Below are 18,476 nucleotides of genomic sequence, written 5' to 3'. Positions count from 1 at the left end.
TGATGTCCCCAGAGTGTGTATGTGAAGTTTCAGCTCAAAATACCCAACACATCATTTTTTACAGCATGTTTAAATTGTCATTTTTTGGGGCTCAGAAAACGCGCTGTTTTAGTGTGTGCCCTTTAAATGCAAATGAGCTGCTGCTGGACGGCACAGGGGGCGGAGCTTCACGAGCTCGCGCTCAGTCTCTCAGGACAATCTCATCTCACGGAATGATGATAATATCAGAAACTCTCAGTAACGGCGTTCATTTCGAGTCGGACAATAATGCCTACAGAGTCAGAGTGCTGTATAGAGATGAAACAGGTATAGTTTAGTAGTTTAATTACGGCCTTTATTAATAGCCTACAAGTCTGCTGTTTCGGACCAGGTCCGAATGATGATCAAACATGTACTGATGAGTTTAATAAAGTTTATTGTACATAACACAAAAGACGAAGCGTCAGTTTTACTTCAGAAAATCACCGTAAGAGCTGAGTAAACACAGTAAGTTATAAGAAGTGCACAAGTACATAAACGAATTTCGGTAGAGTTGAGGGAGCATTTTCTTTAAAGACAAAATAATTCCACCTCGTCTTCAGCGGCTGCCTCAGATTTCGGGAGTAAATAGAGAGAGCTATGTGGATTAATACATCCAGCCACACAACACCTACAACGAGGAGACATTCTCATCTATGGCTGTGAACTCGATCAGGGCGGGTCAAAGCAAAGGTGATTTGACTCGGGATGAAAATAACAGCGTCTCGACGACATGGCGACAAACGTGTATTCCTTTTTTGTGTATTCCTGTGGGCGGAGGTTAGTCCAGAAACGGTTCTAGTGACGTCATTAAAGCAGAAAGTAGAGGGATGTAGTCCAAATCAACCGTTCACTGTAGGCGTCTTCTGTTAAATAAAATATCTCGCTTGGCATTGAACTTTGAGCTTTATAATTTTACAGATATTATTTATACTCTAACAACAACATTACACACAAACTAAAGTTTGAAACATGGGATCACGAAGAACGGGACCTTTAACTTTCACAATTTTTTTTTCACGATTTTAAAATCGAATTTTTTTATTCTAGAATCGATATTAATTCAAATTAAATTGCTTTATTTTTGTCCTTGCTTATAGACAAGGTTGACAGAAGTTAGCCACTTTTGTTCCAAAAGAGGATGAAATGTGGAGTGTTTAGTGACGTAATATCCCTATGAAGGAAGCAGAAGTGAGACTGAAAGCATTGAAAAGCTATTGCGCTATTCATGTATAAAATACAGTACAGCTGCGTGATTAATCTTTAAAAGACTGTGATCTCGATTCAAACACGCACACGATTTTCCGATTCGTCTGTCTATTAAACCTTTGATAAAATAATATCACAACATTTAAAGCTGTGTTGGCGCTGACCCGGAGAGAGTCGTCATGAAACAGCTTCACAAACAGTCTTTTCAACCTCATAGCATCATTATTTCTGTGATGCAATAGTTAAAATTACAATAGAAGTACTGAGATAAAAGTTTAAAATTCAAATATAAACACTGATGTCCACAGTAGCGATCAAAATAGAGTAAATCAGTTTTTGATAGAAAATTGGCGCTTAAAATAACTCATTTATCGATTACATTGTTTCGCCAGTAGGTGGCGACAAGTGACTGTTAAAAATGTATTTGTTATTGAATAATTTATTAGAGTAGGTAGTGCTGTATGAAGCTTCTGAATAAAACTCAGAGAGATGTGATGATTTGCTTTTGTAAATATGACTCATCTTATACATCATGTACAGTCTGTATAAGTGTATGATTTATGGTCTAGTGTTAAAAAAATAGCAATGCATTGCAATATTGAATCGCAGTACTTGAAGAATCGCAATTCTTAAAAATCTAAATGCATATCGGCACCCAAGTATCGTGATAGTATCAAATCGGGAGATAGGTGTATCGTCCCAGCCCTAGTTTTGAATAGTTTTGCTATTATACGTAAACTTGCGCTTGATGGACGTTGGCCGAGATTCATCATCACTGATGCTGTTGGATACTATTGTGAGACGTCTTGTGTTTTTAAGAGCAAAAGTGCTTTCTGTGTGATCAGACCCTTTACGCCTGTCTCTCAAAAGCAAAAAAAGGTCAAATTGGACAGAAAGCGTCTGAAATGAAGACAGACAACAGTGAAGCATTTAAGGGTCATTACTGAGGTTTACCGGTATTTCGGTGCTGATGTGTAAATGGTCGCTTAATGGTAAAAAGACTGAATGTCATTGCTTGTGTGAACAGCATATGTCACCCTGGACCACAAAACCAGTCACATGGGTCAAATATTTAAAATTGATATTTCTACGTCATATGAAAGCTGATTAAATAAACTTTTCACTGATGTTTGGTTTGTTAGGATATGACAATATTTGGCCGAGATACAACTATTGAACATCTGGAATCTGAGGGTGCAAAAAAATCGAAACATTGAGAAAATCTCCTTTAAAGTTGATCATTTATGTTCACGATTGTGCTGCATTTACTCACAAAAATAAATGTTTTATATATTTACGGTAGGAAATTTACAAAATATCTTCATGGAACATGATCTTTCCTTAATATCCTAATGATTTTTGGCATAAAAGAGAAATCGATAATTTTGACCCATACAATGTATTGTTGGCTATTGCCAGAAATATACCCGTGCGACTCGTGACTGGTTTTGTGATCCAGGGTCACATACAGTGCTATGCATAAGTTTAGACACCCATGCTAAAGTCGACTAAAAAGAGGAATAAAAAATCATCTTTTGGAAATTGAACTTAATGCCTTAATTAAAAAAATTAGGAAAAATCCAACCTTTAAGGACACCAATTTTCTTTGTGAATGAATAATGTATGGTAAATAAATAAATATTCTTCCTTAAAATACAGGGTGCATAAGTTTGGACACCCCTATGTTAAATTCCCATAGAGGCAGTCAGATTTTTATTTTTAAAGGCCAGTTACTTCATGGATCCAGGATACTATGCATCCTGATAAAGTTCCCTTGGCCTTTGGAATTAAAATAGCCCCACATCATCACATAGCCTTCACCATACCTAGAGATTGGCATGGAGTACTTTCCATAAGATCATCTCTCAATGCAAATCAAAGCATTGCTTTTAGGCTAACTGAAATAAAACCATGCCAATCTCTAGGTATGGTGAAGGCTATGTGATGATGTGGGGCTATTTTAATACTTTAGCATGGGTGTCTAAACTTATGCATAGCACTGTATATAGTGTGATTACCAGAAAAGTCAATCTGGTAATTTCACACTAAATTTAACACGTTTAATGTATAAAAGGTGGTAATTAATTTCACAGATGGAGGATTTTGCGTTTGCTTTGAGATTAATATTAGCATTAGCATCACTGGTCAAAGTTTGCAATAAGGTGTTTTGAAAGAAGAGTGTGTTACGCTGCGTTTGTGTCCTCAGACTAAAGCCTTTCATAAGTGTGTCAAATCAGTCCCTGCGGCCTCGTCCCCGAATTCACAGATAAAAGCTTGAACATGAATGCTCTTTTCTGCTTGGATGTTCCAGTGAGGAATCTATTGGTTTATGTGCATATTTTTGGACCATATTTAATTGAGATCATCAAGCCACATGCAGCAGTGTTGCGAAAGAATCTAGAGAAATGAGTCAAAGCAAATGGATTTACTTCTTCAGAAATCTAGAAACAAATCTTTGCTACTATACATTTGTTAAATATGACATTTTAGAAAGTGAACAAGCATGTTTAAAAAGTGGTGTAAAATATTAATCCCATTTTTACAGACCTACAGGTTTTTTAGCAGCTACACATTTGACATGTTCTACTAGGTGTTTCTTGTTCTCTCCCCACAGTACTTCAACCTGCATCTCTCCCAGTTTGGCCCGTATAGGCTGGACTACAGCAGAAATGGACGGTATGTGCTAAAGGTTTAAGAGTTCAGAACTGATGGATCACTACATGTACTTGTGTTAAAAGGCTCAGTAACAACTAAGAATGTCTGATATGATGGAAGGGAGAAACCTTTAGAAATATATGTTTCAGACATGCCAAGTTAAAACTTGTTTATTAATAATTGTTAGGAAAAAACACTCTTTATGCGTTTATAAAATTAAAAACCCAGATGGGTTATTTAAAAGAAGTCATTCACTCTTATTTGTTTGTCTAATATGTAAAAAAAACGCAAAAAGTTTCTTGTCTTGTCACTTCAGTTATGAATTACATGAATCATGTAAATCGTGCCATTTTCAATTAAATAAAATTCAAAAGCAAAATTTGATATAAAACAGTTTTAGTAGTTTGCATCACTGGATATCACTGTCGATCATTAAACATTTCTATCATAAAACATGAACAAATTTGTATTTTTATATGCATGAAATTGGAAAAAATGTTTGACTATTTGTGTCGACACTTCTGTATTTAAATTATTGTACCTGTTTTTTTTCCTTCTTAATGTACATTGTTGATATCACTGTACCTTGTCTAATAATATTCAGACAGTTTCGTTGGGAGATTGTTTGGATTAAACTCATAATCATATAAAGTGTGAACAGAAGTAGATTTCTGTTGTTTCACTCACATTTACACATACATTTTGGAACCTAGTAATTACATTTCTGTGTAAATCTATAAACAGATTAAACACATTAACTGATAAAAGTCTGCCATTAAATGTTTTTTTTAGACAACCCTGTTTTTTCCCCCTTGAATATCAGTTTTCTTGAGATTTTACCATTTAACTACCATAATTAATCTTATTAATCAAAGTAAACATTTAGTCAGATTTTTAAGAAGAAAAAAAGTGCTCTTTTTCTTTATGATCTCAGGACATTTACTTCAATATACCATGAACATTTTAATCCATAAATTTAAATCATGTTCATTATAGAAGAGGTTTATTTAAATTGCACAAATTTAAATGTGTGTGTATATATATATATATATATATATATATATATATATATATATATCAACTATATCTGTCTGCCACAGGCATCTGCTATTGGGTGGGAGGAAAGGTCATGTGGCCTGTATCGACTGGCAGTCCAAAGACCTGATGTGTGAGATGAATGTCATGGAAACGGTGAATGACGTCAAGTAAGTGCACATTCATTAAGACGCATCTCTTGATTTTAAGCTTTGCTTAGAAAATAATACATTTTTAGATTTTCTTTTGCTTGGCTGGCTAAAAAATATTTTAACCCTAAGCAAGCGAGCTCTGCCAAACTCTTGTCTTCGGTACATGAAGAGCAGTGCCACCGTCTGACTGGCCAGGTTTCAGTCCAGCTGATTTCTGCTTGTGAGCCTCATTTCTGTAATCTCTGGAAAATCAGAGGGAGTTTTTGGGTGCGGCAGCTTGAGTTAATTGTCTCTTTCCATCTATAAATATACTTGAACATATCAGCCTGGCGGCAGCTTGCAGTCTTCGAGACGTGGTAGAAGGCTGGGTGATAAAACTGTTAAAATGATAATGTATATTGCTGAAGATATTTCTACCAGTTGAAATATTTTTGTGTCATGGTTATACCACTTTCCAGCAATGCTGAATCTTCAAAAACAAGAATGACATTTTCCCAATTTGTCATTTTGCGGTCTTAATCAGTTTAATCTTCATGCCAATTAAAACTTTTTTTTTTTTTTCTGTATTTTCTTTTTTTGCAGTGATTCCAGTTATAATTTAAGCAATTCAAAAACATCATGTTGAACAGTGCACATCTGAAATAATACATTATTTAGCCTATCGGCTTTAATATATCGGCCAAATTTCCTTATCTTGCAGAATGCGTTAACATTAAAAATGAACACATATCGGCCGATAACGATATGGTGGCTGATTTATCGTGCATCCCTTTTTTTTCTTTTTTTTTTGCATTTTTTGTGCATCCCAGATTTTAGACATTGTTGCTTCAGTCACCCACCCCATCTGATCCGTTTCCTCAGCCAAAGCAAAGCAGCATAACAAAAACCCTGATTGCATTTCTTTGTATTGGACTGACACATTTGAAATGAAGTCAGTCCAGATTCAGTTTATTTAGGGTTTTTATCACTATACATCCTGTACCCCTGTGCTTCAGTAATGAGTGATGTCTCAGTCTGGTCTCATGTGAAGCTCACTCTCTGTGCTCCTCCAGGTGGCTTCATACGGAGGCCATGTTTGCTGTGGCGCAGAAGAAATGGCTCTACATCTATGACTCTAAAGGTGTGGAGCTCCACTGCGTGAAGAAGTTCAACGACGTCTTGAAAATGCAGTTTCTGCCCTACCACTTCCTACTCGCCACTGCGGTGCGTCAGCAGATGCTTTTGGACAAACTTTGAACTTCTTTAACGCTTTGTTAACCTTCCAAATAGGAGTGACTGTGCACTGCTCTTTTAAAAGTATTGAAAAAGTTGTTCAAGTGTCAATGTACAACGTATTCAATTCAGGCTATTCCAGAGATTAGGAGCCGAATGTGAGAAAGCTCTTCCTCTTCAAGTAGACTTCGATATCCTCTTGATAGAAGATTGGTTAAATACAAATGAGCTAGACCGTTTAGGGCCTTATAAGTGTGCAGAAATATTTATAATCCATATGGAATTTAACAGGTAGTTAATGTAGAGATTATAAAATGATATGATAATATTTCCTTGACCTGGTAAGAATTCTAGCAGCTGCTTTTTTGGACTAAATGTGAAGATGCAGGACGACCACCTAGTAGTTCATTACAACAATCCAGTCTTGAGGACAAGTTGCTGTCTCATATTGCACCCTGATCTTTAAAGAGGACCTATTGTGCCCTTTTACAAAGTCTAGAATTAATTTTTGGGCTCTACTAGAACAGATTCATTATTTTCCTCATATTCTCCATTGTTGCAGCTCCTCTCTTCCCAGTCTGTCAGTAAAGCTCTGTTTAGTTCCTGTCTCTATGAAGCCCCTCCTCCTGAAAAGCACACTGTGCTCTGATTGGTCGGCTGGAGCAGTGTGTTGTGATTGGTCGAGCGCTTCGAGAATGTCCCACCCCTTACCATAACCACCAGTTTCAACACGCTACTAACTAACTCAACCAGGCCCCGCCCCTTTATTCTGCGTATTAATTATTTCAGGGATGCACCGATATGAACATTTAGTCTTATGCCGATAATTCTTTATATTTGAAAGCCGTTAACCGATATATTGGCCGATAAATCTAAATCCAAATTTTTATATACATTTTGAGAGTCTGATTACAAAAACAAAAAGTCTCATCATTAAAAGCCAAGTCCCAAACACACAATTATAACATTCTCATTATAATTTTATGTAGCCGATATGACAAACTTGAACTGCACATTTTTTACTGTATTTTCCTTTTTTGAAGTGATTCCAATCATATTTCAAGCAATTTAAAACCATTATCATGAACTGTGGATCTGAAGTGTCTCAGCTGAAGGAAATAATCTGTTATTTATCGGCTTTAAGATATCGGCCAAATTTTTTTATCGGTCCGATAACGATAACATTATAAATGATCATATATATCGGTCGATACCAATATGGTGCATCCCTAAAATATTTAAATGAGGAAAATTGTGACGTGTTCGTTCCCGGAAGAAAACTCAAGACTCCAGTGGAGGCGTTTCAGACAATCAAAGTTTTTGTGTATGAAAAAGAGATTTCTCCCATTTGTATTTCAAACTGTATTCCTTACAGGTTTTCCATGTGTCACTAATAATGCTTTGACCTTTCAGAGTGCCACAGGGTTTCTGCAGTATCTGGACGTGTCGGTTGGTAAAGAGGTCGCAGCCATCGGCACTAAACTGGGGCGTCTAGATGTGATGGCGCAGAATCCCTATAATGCAGTGGTTCACTTGGGTCACCCGAACGGCACCGTGAGTCTGTGGTCGCCCAACCAGAGAGAGCCGCTTGTGAAGATGTTGTGCCATCGGGGTGCTGTGCGTTCCCTAACCGTGGACAAAACCGGCATGTGAGTATCACTATATACTGGGGGAATTCACTTCAGTGCCTGACTCAAGGAGTTATACTAATGTGTTTGTTGACGCTGAGTCTCGGTTCATTTGTTTATATATGAAGTTTATTTATGTTCGTGCTCCAGTTCACACAGACCGAGACTGCAGAAAGCACATCCTGTTTTTGTTTTTTTACACAAATTAAAGTAGACCCTTAAAGGCATACTTCACCGATTAGCATTAAGCTTTGTATCAGTAGAAACCTGGTAGTATTCTCGAGTGACCGTGCTTCCCTCCCTCATGTCCCCCTGAGACGAGAGATTTCTGTATTGTGTGTCTGGGAAAAAAGCCTCAAAAATGGTCATTTAGCATCATCTGAGGCTTTTCTGTCCAGAGGCGAGAGACTCCAGCCAGTAGGAGGAGCTCGTCCCGCATGTCTTCAACCCGACCATAAGCGGATCTCACCATAAAACAGCGTCTTTTCAGTTTTAGTAGCCTAGCTGTATCATGTCTCCCGATACTGCCCTCTGTAACCGGTAGGCGTGGCTTGGGCGTGTCCTCGTAGGGCAGCGAAGCAAGTGCATTCTGGGAGGAGTTGTCTTTCATCCACATGAGCCAAAAATAAATTTTCTGGCTTTTCTCAGTCTAGAAGGCACCAACTTCTAAAATAATTTCACATTTCTACTTAAGGGTGTCGCGATTCTCCAAATCCTCGATTCGATTACATTTTCGATTCTAAAGTCACGGTTCGATTCGATTCTCGATTTGTTTGATTGTAAAAAAAATTGCATCACAATAAGTGTATTGTGATTGTCACTAACATTTTAGTAACTAAACTGAATTTTATTAGGTTTAGTGACAACATGTTACAATGTTTACATGGTACAATTTCTGGTAAGCTATGCTTTTTTATTATTTCAATTCAATTCAGTTATCGTGATTTGATTTAATATTGACTCATTTGGATAAATATTAGGTAGGCTACACAAGATATGCGTTAATTTGTCTTAAAAAAAAAAGAAAGAAAAAAAAAAACAACTCACCTAATGCTGTAAACATACAGAGAGCCCTATCAGCTGGTAGTAGGCTATTATTTAAGTTTAAAAATAATTAAATATAATGCGTTTTTTTATTATAATAACAACTTTATTTAATGATACAAGTAAAAAATATAATAAATATGTAATATAGAACACATATTTAGCAAAATACTCTCTATAACTATTTTTTTCTTGCCAACTACGTGCTATAGCCTGTATTATGGTCATTAAATGGCTTTCCTGAGGTAAATGTGACATAATTGTTCTCCAGCTGTGTTACTGACCTCTTCACGCTGATGAAAAACACTGATTGATCGATATTATGTATGAGGGATATACATTTCGGTAAGTTGTACTGTATCTTTCAACAGTGTTCGTGTTTTTTTACTATTAGCTAGCAGAGATGATCGGTTCACGTGCGCTAGGGATCTGTCACGTCACATTTACAAGCGCCAAAGCGGTATTTATTGTTTGAATTTCGTAATAAAATTGACAGAATCTGAGATCTGAGATTTTTTTATATCATAAAGTAACCTGCTCTAGTCTGTCGGTCTCCGTGTCCTCTTTGCTTCGCGATTTTTCTATGCGTGAGTAAATGGATGTGTGGCGTGAGAGCGTGTGAAAAGTGTCAATTGCGTGTGTCTCACGGTGAATGCGTGAGAGTTGGCAGCACTTCAACACGTGTGTTTTTTTTTTCCGCTCTGACGTGACATGGGGGCGTGGCAGCATCGACGATTCCATTTTTTGATTCGATAATCGAGATTGAGCAATAATTTCGATTGATTTCGATTTAAAAACTTATTTCTACTACATAAATGACCCAATTTAAATATACATTCATCTTTCCAGCGGTGAAATATCCCTTTAACAGTTTCGAATGATGCATTACTCATACTTATCTGTATGACAAGAAGTATTTTAAGTTGTCATCACTATATACTGGGGGAATTCACTTCAGTGCCTGACTCAAGAAATTATATTGTTGACGCTGAGTCTCGGTTAATTTGATTATATATTAAATTAATTATGTTTAAAAGTAGACCCTTAACAGTTTCGAATGATACATTACTCATACTTATCTGTATGACAAAAAACAGAGCACTGTTTATACAGATCACTCTATACTGGGGGAATTGAATTCAAGAAATTATACACATCTGGTTGTTGCATCTTTAAAAAGAAAAAAGAAAAGAAAAACAAACTGTGCCATGGCAATATGCCAGTTCTTGTGCTTTCTGTGGGTATAGTTAAATCACCTTTATTTATTTAGCGCTTTTAATAATACAGATTGTTTCAAAGCAGCTTTACAGTGATAATAGCAAAGTAACAGAGATTGTTTTGGCTTTACAGCAGCTCTAGAATATAGTCATTGTCCAGCTAAAGTCAGTTATTCATTTCCGTTTGTAAAAATCATTAGTTATTAACTTAGGGGCCGCTTACACGACTATCAGATATTATATCAGATATAGTGACGTGACTATCAGATATTTTCCGTGTCAATTTTAATTATAGCATCGATTATTATTGATTTAGTTGTTGCACACTGGACCATACCTTACAAGACCCTTCGTTTATACCAATAAAATGTCATATTTGTTTATTGCAGGCACATGGTGACGTCAGGTCTGGACCGGAAGCTGAAGGTGTATGACATCCGAGCGTTTAAACCCCTTCACTCCTGTTTTCTCCCAGCTGGAGCCTCTTGCCTGTCTCTGAGCCAGAAAGGACTGCTAAGCGCTGCTACTGGAGATGTTGTACAGGTAGTGTAGATGGACACATGATACACACACACAAGATCATCATCCACGGTCCTAACCCAACCCTTAACAATAACCTATGCAAACTTCATCAATTATGCCATATTATTCTAGTGTTATTGCAGTCGAATTGATAATATTACTACTGAGTGCTAAAGTCCCCCTGTAGTCAATAATTGTATCCCTTAAAACTCATCTTTGATCAACAAAATTACATATTTAAACGTTTTTTCCTTGAAAAAAAATTCTTCATGCCTTAAAATAGCTTGAATGTAATTCGACACCCTTGCCTCATTATAGTATACGTGGTTCTATGAATATGCAAATGAGCCCCGCCTCCACGTACTCACACCAGCTCAGAGATCCGCAAAAAAACCTGGAATCACCAAAACAAGGAATTTTATTACGTCGTGTAAGTGGCAATTGATAGTGGACAATAATGTGTGTAATGTACTGACGCTGTTGAGGCTCGCGCAGACAAATGGAAACAAATAAGCGCAGCTCACTCAAAAAACTCAGTTAATATACTGAGGTAAAAATTATAAATTGAGTTTTTATATTTATAATATATGATACAGTTAAGCAACATCACATGATCAAGGGCGCTGTTTTCCTGAATACAATCATGATTGAAAACGTGACACTGATTTCATTCAACAGTTCAATAAACTAGTAGTTAATATTAAGTCACTTACATTTTAGATGTAATAGTGAGTGTTTTTGTAATATTTCAGCAGCGAAAATAGATCCAAACAAAGATCACAGCAGAACCACAGCGCATCTCACTCCATTACTGAATGATCCAGCGTTTTGAACAATTGGTTGAGCGAAAGATTCAATGACTCACTCATTAAGATGGATTAGCTGGTGATTTAGTTTCATGTTTAAATCCAATCATTTTTTCCTCAACATTTCTTATTTGTATATTCAAAAAATATTTAAAACAATTTCATAACATTATTTAACGCAGGTTTTTTTTTGTCAATTATTTCATTTGATTGGTAACAGCCATATAGTGTCTCAGTATACTAATTAAATTTATTGATCAAATTTAAGAATTTGAAATGAAAGATGAAGCATATATTTAATAACATTAGGGGAAAAATGCCCTTTTTAAAGGTAAAAAATGTCCTCAGGGTAAATGCAGATCTAAATGTCAAAGCTAATAGAACACTGATGAGAATATTGCTTCAGAACAAATTATATTTAAACAAAAATCAAAAAAAAAAAATCCTGACAAGCAATTTTTGACTTGAGCGAGTGAATGACCAATTTATTGTTGAGCCCTGGAGACATTCCTTTATTTCTGATATACTTGAGGACAAAATGGCATTTAACAAGAGTACTGAATTCTTTTCAAAATGTTATATATAGAAAATAATATGAAGAAGATAAAGAAACAGCTGCGCATACACATAAGTTGCAGTTATGAATGGTACACAGCAATTCAATATTGTAATTTTAGAATACTTGCTAAATTGTAACATTGAAACAAGCTTTCTCTATAAAGCTGCTTGAAACCATATCTATTGTGAAATACATATACGCTATACAAATTAACTTGAATTGATTTAATATTATAATGCTGCTATTAAGCCTCGTTCAGACCATCGATCCAAATTAGATTTTTGTGGATATCCGATTAGAATCTGAGTGTGAACGGCAAAAAAGCACACAATTTATATACAGTACCAGTCAAAAGTTTGGAAACATTACTATTTTTAATGTTTTTGAAAGAAGTCTCTTATGCTCATCAAGCCTGCAGTTAAAAAAAAAAAAAAAAAAAAAAAACAGTAATATTATGAAATATTATTACAATTTAAAATAATGGTTCTCTTTTTTAATATACTTTAAAATGTAATTTATTTTTGTGATGCAAAGCTGAATTTTCATCAGCAAGTACTCCAGTCTTTGGTGTCTTATGATCCTTCAGAAATCATTCTAATATGCTGATTTATGATCAATGATGGAAACAGTTGTGCTGCTTAATATATTTTTTTGGAATACTTTTTTCAGGATTCATTGATGAGTAAAACGTTAACAGCATTTATTCATAAAAACAGCATTTATTAAAAATAAAAACATTTCTAACAATATAAATCGTTACCATCACCTTTTATCAATTTAACGCATCCTTGTTGAATTAAAGTACTAATTTCTTTAAAAAAAAAATAGTTATTGTTCCCAAACTTTTGAACGGTAGTGTATATTGTTACAAAAAATTTCTATTCTAAATAAATACAGTTCTTTTTAACTTTTTATTCATCAAATAATCCTGAAAAAAGTATCTCAGGTTATAAAAAAAATATTAAACAGCACAACTGTTTCCAACATTGATCATAAATCATCATATTAGAATGATTTCTGAAGGATCATAAGACACCAAAGACTGGAGTACTTGCTGATGAAAATTCAGCTTTGCATCACAAAAATAAATTACATTTTAAAGTATATTAAAAAAGAGAACCATTATTTTAAATTGTAATAATATTTCATAATATTACTGTTTTTTTGTTTGTTTGTTTTTTCTTTTTAACTGCAGGCTTGATGAGCATAAGAGACTTCTTTCAAAAACATTAAAAATAGTAATGTTTCCAAACTTTTGACTGGTACTGTATATATTTTTTTTTACAAACCCATTTTGAGCTACATTGTGTTTTGAAATCAACTCAACTCAGCTTTTATTTATAAAGCACTTTCAAAACCATTAGAATGGACCAAAGTGCTGTCCATAAATAGTAAATAACTCTAAAATACATAGAAACATAAAATAACATCAAAACATGACACCAAGAAAAACATACACCTAATATAAAATAAGTAAATCCCACTCAAATTGCATTTCTGGAAATACACTTCAGTCACACCGGATTTTGTGTGGTTTATATAAGTTTCTTGTAAAACGTAAACATGTCAGATGTTCCTATACAGGAAACATGCATGTAAACATGCAAAGTGTCAGACTACCAGAAAACAATATAATGGAGACATGTTTTGAGATCAATGCAGATATTCCGAAATACTAAAGAGTGGCATGGACACACAAATCAGATCTGAACCGCTGGGATACACCGTGTGGACAGTCAACACCTTAAATCAGATTACAATCACATTCACAAATCAGATCTGGACTGACAGTGTGAACGAGGTCTTAGCGTTGTCTGTATGCATCCACAGGTCTATAAGAACGCTTGTGGAAGCAGTACTTTATCCAAACCCTACATGGCTCACCGCCTTCGAGGGCAGGTTTGTGGGCTTGCGTACTGCCCGTTTGAGGATGTTCTGGGAATCGGACATGATCAGGGCTTCACCAGCATGATTGTACCAGGTAAGACACAAATACATCAAAGTTCACTCAAAGGACATGTTCACTCCTTCATACCTGCATGTATAGTCAGCTGTTTCATGAGCTCTGTTCCCAAACCTAGTGATGCTTGCACTGCATTGTAAAGCCCTGTTCGCACTGCCAGAGAAACACAGCAACATGACATTGTTTAATGCGAATGAGCAGCAGTTTTGGGGAGATAAGTCAGATAATGTAGTGTTTCACTGTGTTATTTTAGTGTTGAGATTTATACTTTTTCAGTATATTGCAGAGATCATGACTTGGGCCCTGTTTACAGCTGTATTACATTGAAATACAATTTTGGTATGTTTTAGCTTACCTCAAGGGCATCCAAGATGTAGGTGTCTTTTTTTCCGCAGTAGTTTCAATTTTGATATTTTTAGGTCAAACCGTTCTTGTCTGACAGTCATATCATGCAGGTCTATGGTCACTGTCTCAAAGAGCATGCACAGAGTCCAAATTAAACAATTCCCCATGGTAAGTACACATTGATGGCCTAAGACATGAAACGAGCGGTTTGTGTGAGAAAACGAACAGTATTTATATCGTTTTTACCTCTTATAACACAGCCACGTCCAAGTGATCTGAGGGCGCGGGCGCATCCTGGTGTGTGACGTGTGCGCAGACTGGTGCATAGATATATATATACACTAGATGTCGCATTAAAGACATTCGTTCCAATGAACTGCTGTAGCCAAGGCGACATCTAGTGTATATATCTATGCACCAGTCTGCGCACACGTCACACACCAGGATGCGCTCGCGCCCTCAGATCACTTGGACGTGGCTGTGTATAAAAGGTAAAAACTATATAAACCTACATCTTGGATGCCCTTGAGGTAAGCTAAAACATACCAAAATTTAATTTCAAAGTGAACTATCCCTTTAAGATGTGTTTTGGTCGATCGGATCACGAGTGGACGACTCTAAATACAGGATTAAACGGGTCTAAAACACTTTGAGCTCGTCCAGTTTCCTCCACTTCCAGGGTTAGTGGAAAACACTTTCGACTGGATTGCTTTCGTAGTGTAAACGCTCATGTGACCGAATGTGTTCAAACAGCCACTAAAGACCGTCTTCTCTCCGTCTACTGGTCTAATGCGGGAACATTATGGGAAGAGCGATAGAGCGGGATTTAAACTGTCGGCTGAAGACTCAAGTTTGGTTTGAAGATGAAAAATGTACGAAGCTCAATGTTCTCTCTCCATTCCTGATTTCTGACACACACTCACAGCGTTCGGCTGATCTCGCGTCTGTCAGAGCAGAAACTGAAGCTGATGCTCTCCGTGTGTTTCTCCATCGTCTCCGGGCGCGTTCATATGTTAATGATATGAGCTTATTGTCCATTACATTGAAAGATCTGAAAAACCCAAACGTTTACTCACCCATAGACCCTCCCCTCGCAGAAATCAGGACAGAAGTGTTTGAAAGTGGACAAAAGAGACGGATTAAAACTCCAGGTGTAAACGGGAATGTGTTTCCCTCGTCTACTTGTGATCCGATCGACCGAAACGCATCTTAAAGGGGTGGTGTAATTCCCCTTTTCACAAGATGTAAAATAAGTCTCTGATGTCCTTGATGTGTATGTGAAGTTTTAGCTCAAAATACCCCACAGATTTATAGCATGTTAAAATTTTCCTTTTTTGAGGGTGAGCAAAAACACATTGTTTTGTTTGTCCCTTTAAATGCAAATGAGCTGCTGCTCCCGGCACAGAGGGCGGAGCTTCAATAACTCGTTCTCTGCTGAGACATATATAGCCCTTTGTTGCGAGGCGGGGTTTATGTAAATTCTAGGGTTGGTGATGTCACTAACCCGGGAGGAATGTGGTGTAGTCCCGACCAGCCGTTTGTTGTAGTCCTTATAAAGTGATTTCTGTAAAAGCAAATATCTCCCTTTGCTTTGAACTTTGAGTGTTGTAACTTTGCAGATGTTGTTTATGCTCAAACAGCAACATTACACACTAACTAACTAAAGTTAGAAAAGTCAAATCATAATCAACCACCCCTTTAATATCAGGTGTAAACGAGGCCTGAATGTCTCAAAAAATCTACAGGTCACATTTCACTTCAAAAAAGGAGAATGCAAGCTCTTGAATGTCTCTCCAGGTGCAGGAGAACCGAACTTTGATGCCCTGGACACAAACCCGTACCGCAGCTTCAAGCAGAGACAGGAGTGGGAGGTCAAGGCCCTGCTGGAGAAGGTGCAGCCTGAGCTGATCGGCTTGGACCCGGGACAGCTGGGTAAAGTGGACCACGCCAGCTTTGAGCAGAGGCACAAGGAACGGGTTGAGGCTTTGGTAAGTTCAGCACTGGTAACCCAGCACAAATACATATGTGACCCTGGACCACAAAACCAGTCACATGGGTCAAATATTTAAAATTGAGATTTATACATCATCTGAAAGCTGAATAAATAAGTTTTCCATTGATGTATGGTTTGTTAGGATAGGACAATATTTGGCCAATATACAACTATTGAACATCTGGAATGAGGGTGCAAAAAAATCGAAACATTGAGAAAATCTCCTTTAAAGTTGTCCATTTATCTTCACGACTGTGCTGCATTCACTCACAAAAATAAGTGTTTTATATATTTACAGTAGGAAATTTACAAAATATCTTCATGGAACATGATCTTTACTTAATATCCTAATGATTTTTTTTTTTAATACTTTCATTTTTATTGGAATTTTATGACAACGATAACGTACATTGAACAAAATCAAAGGAAGGTAAGGAGGAGGCATCTAATACAATTGATAAAAAAAAAAAAAAATTGTGATCATCGGAATCACTGATCAATAAACCTTACATATACAATATTTCTACCATCTTTTGCGCAAGTTTACCAGAAACCCAATCAGTAGAATCTCACAAAATTAACACTCAGTGTACAGTTGTATTGGGAAGAACAGTTATGTAGACTCTAGGGCCAGAAAATGGGTCCATTTTCTCCATTTTTCCTTAAATGATGATTCTCTTAACCTTATAGTGTAGGTTAATTTTTCCATTATAAAAATGCTTTGAATTAAACTTGTCCATTGCTGTCCTAATGATTTTTGGCATAAAAGAAAAATCGATAATTTTGACCCATACAATGTATTGTTGGCTATTGCTACAAATATACCCGTGCGACTCGAGACTGGATCCAGGGTCACATATGGGTGAGATTGCAGTAAGCTGGAACATCCAATTAGTAGTGGGCGATATTACCAATATTTTCACAATATCAGAACATTTAATTTCACGATAAAGATGTATATCACAAGTTGTTTTTATTTATGGTATAAAATATATATATGGAGCCCCTAGAGGGACATGAAGGGCAAAAATATGAGACGTGAGAAAAAAATGTTTTATGTCTATGCTTTTGCGTTCCCCCCGAGAAACTCAAAACGCAAGAACATTGAAATTTTTATTTTTCCCCTCATCTCATTTTTTTTAATTCATTACCATGTCCCTTTAGAGGCTTCGAAAAAAAATAAGAAGCAAATTAAAAACAGTAGTACAAAGATGCTTATTTATTTAACATGTATTAAGAAATACTGCAATAAGCAAATGTTAAAAAAAATACTGCATAAAATGAATGAAATATAAATTGATTCTTATTAAAGCTAGAAAAGTTAATCAGTCAAGAGCACTGAGTGATTTTCTCTTTGTGTTTTAATTAACATTAATGACAGTTTTCAGCTTGTTTACGCTCACTTCAGACTAGACATCCTTCAGTATTCGGTAATATATATCGCAATAATGAAACATGCACGATACTGTTATCGTGGGCACTTCAAAATACTGTGAATAATTATTTATTCTAAATAAATAACATTTTAGAGTGCATTTTAAGAATACTTTACCCTTCAACCATTTGAAATGCACAAAAAAAATAACCAATAGTGTTTAGTTTATCTCACAGCTCGGCCAGAGCCGTGACCAGCAGTTTCCTCATAATCTCCTCCATATCGCTTTAAAATACAGCATTCTGTGCAGAGCTCAAATGATGTCTGAGATGTTTCCTGGTCTAACTCGATCATGTGATCCGCTCTGTGTTTCGTGTCTCCTGAGCTTACGAGAAACCAGACAGTATAATGTCATTAGTTTAGACTTTGTCTTGTCTTTATTTCAGGGCTTTGATCCATTGGCAAAAGAGAAGTTTAAGCCCATAAAAAAGAAGAAAGGAAGAAGTTCGGCTGGCTCTGTGGAGAAAAGAAAGAGGAAAGTCGCCCATGAGGATCAGAGGGTATTTACTTTTTACTTTTTCTTTTTTGTCTGTCGTCTTTAATGTATTTGCATGTTCAAGCTCAAGAGCACCTGACAGTGTTTGTATTAGTGGTGTTTGATACTGATCATGATTGAGGTTTATTAAAATCATTAATCCTAAGTATTAGACTGGTGTGTTTGGAATCACACACACATGTTTGCT

The 18,476-nt window shown here is 36.2% G+C and overlaps 1 protein-coding gene across 1 annotated transcript in view; it reads left to right on the top strand.

The window, feature by feature from the left end:
• wdr46 (WD repeat domain 46) overlaps positions 1–18,476 on the top strand; it is a 28,955-nt gene that overhangs the window by 9,512 nt on the left and 967 nt on the right. Inside the window, exons 6-13 of the mRNA XM_079896261.1 lie at positions 3,842–3,903; positions 4,983–5,087; positions 6,122–6,272; positions 7,695–7,930; positions 10,560–10,713; positions 13,888–14,038; positions 16,163–16,353; positions 18,180–18,293. Coding sequence (XP_079752387.1) covers positions 3,842–3,903; positions 4,983–5,087; positions 6,122–6,272; positions 7,695–7,930; positions 10,560–10,713; positions 13,888–14,038; positions 16,163–16,353; positions 18,180–18,293 — 1,164 coding nt within the window. The remainder of the gene's footprint in view (positions 1–3,841; positions 3,904–4,982; positions 5,088–6,121; positions 6,273–7,694; positions 7,931–10,559; positions 10,714–13,887; positions 14,039–16,162; positions 16,354–18,179; positions 18,294–18,476) is intronic.

This window comes from Squalius cephalus, assembly GCF_949319135.1.
Source record: "Squalius cephalus genome assembly, chromosome: 16".
Lineage (NCBI taxonomy): Eukaryota > Metazoa > Chordata > Actinopteri > Cypriniformes > Leuciscidae > Squalius > Squalius cephalus.
This window is presented reverse-complemented; position numbering and strand designations above follow the sequence as displayed.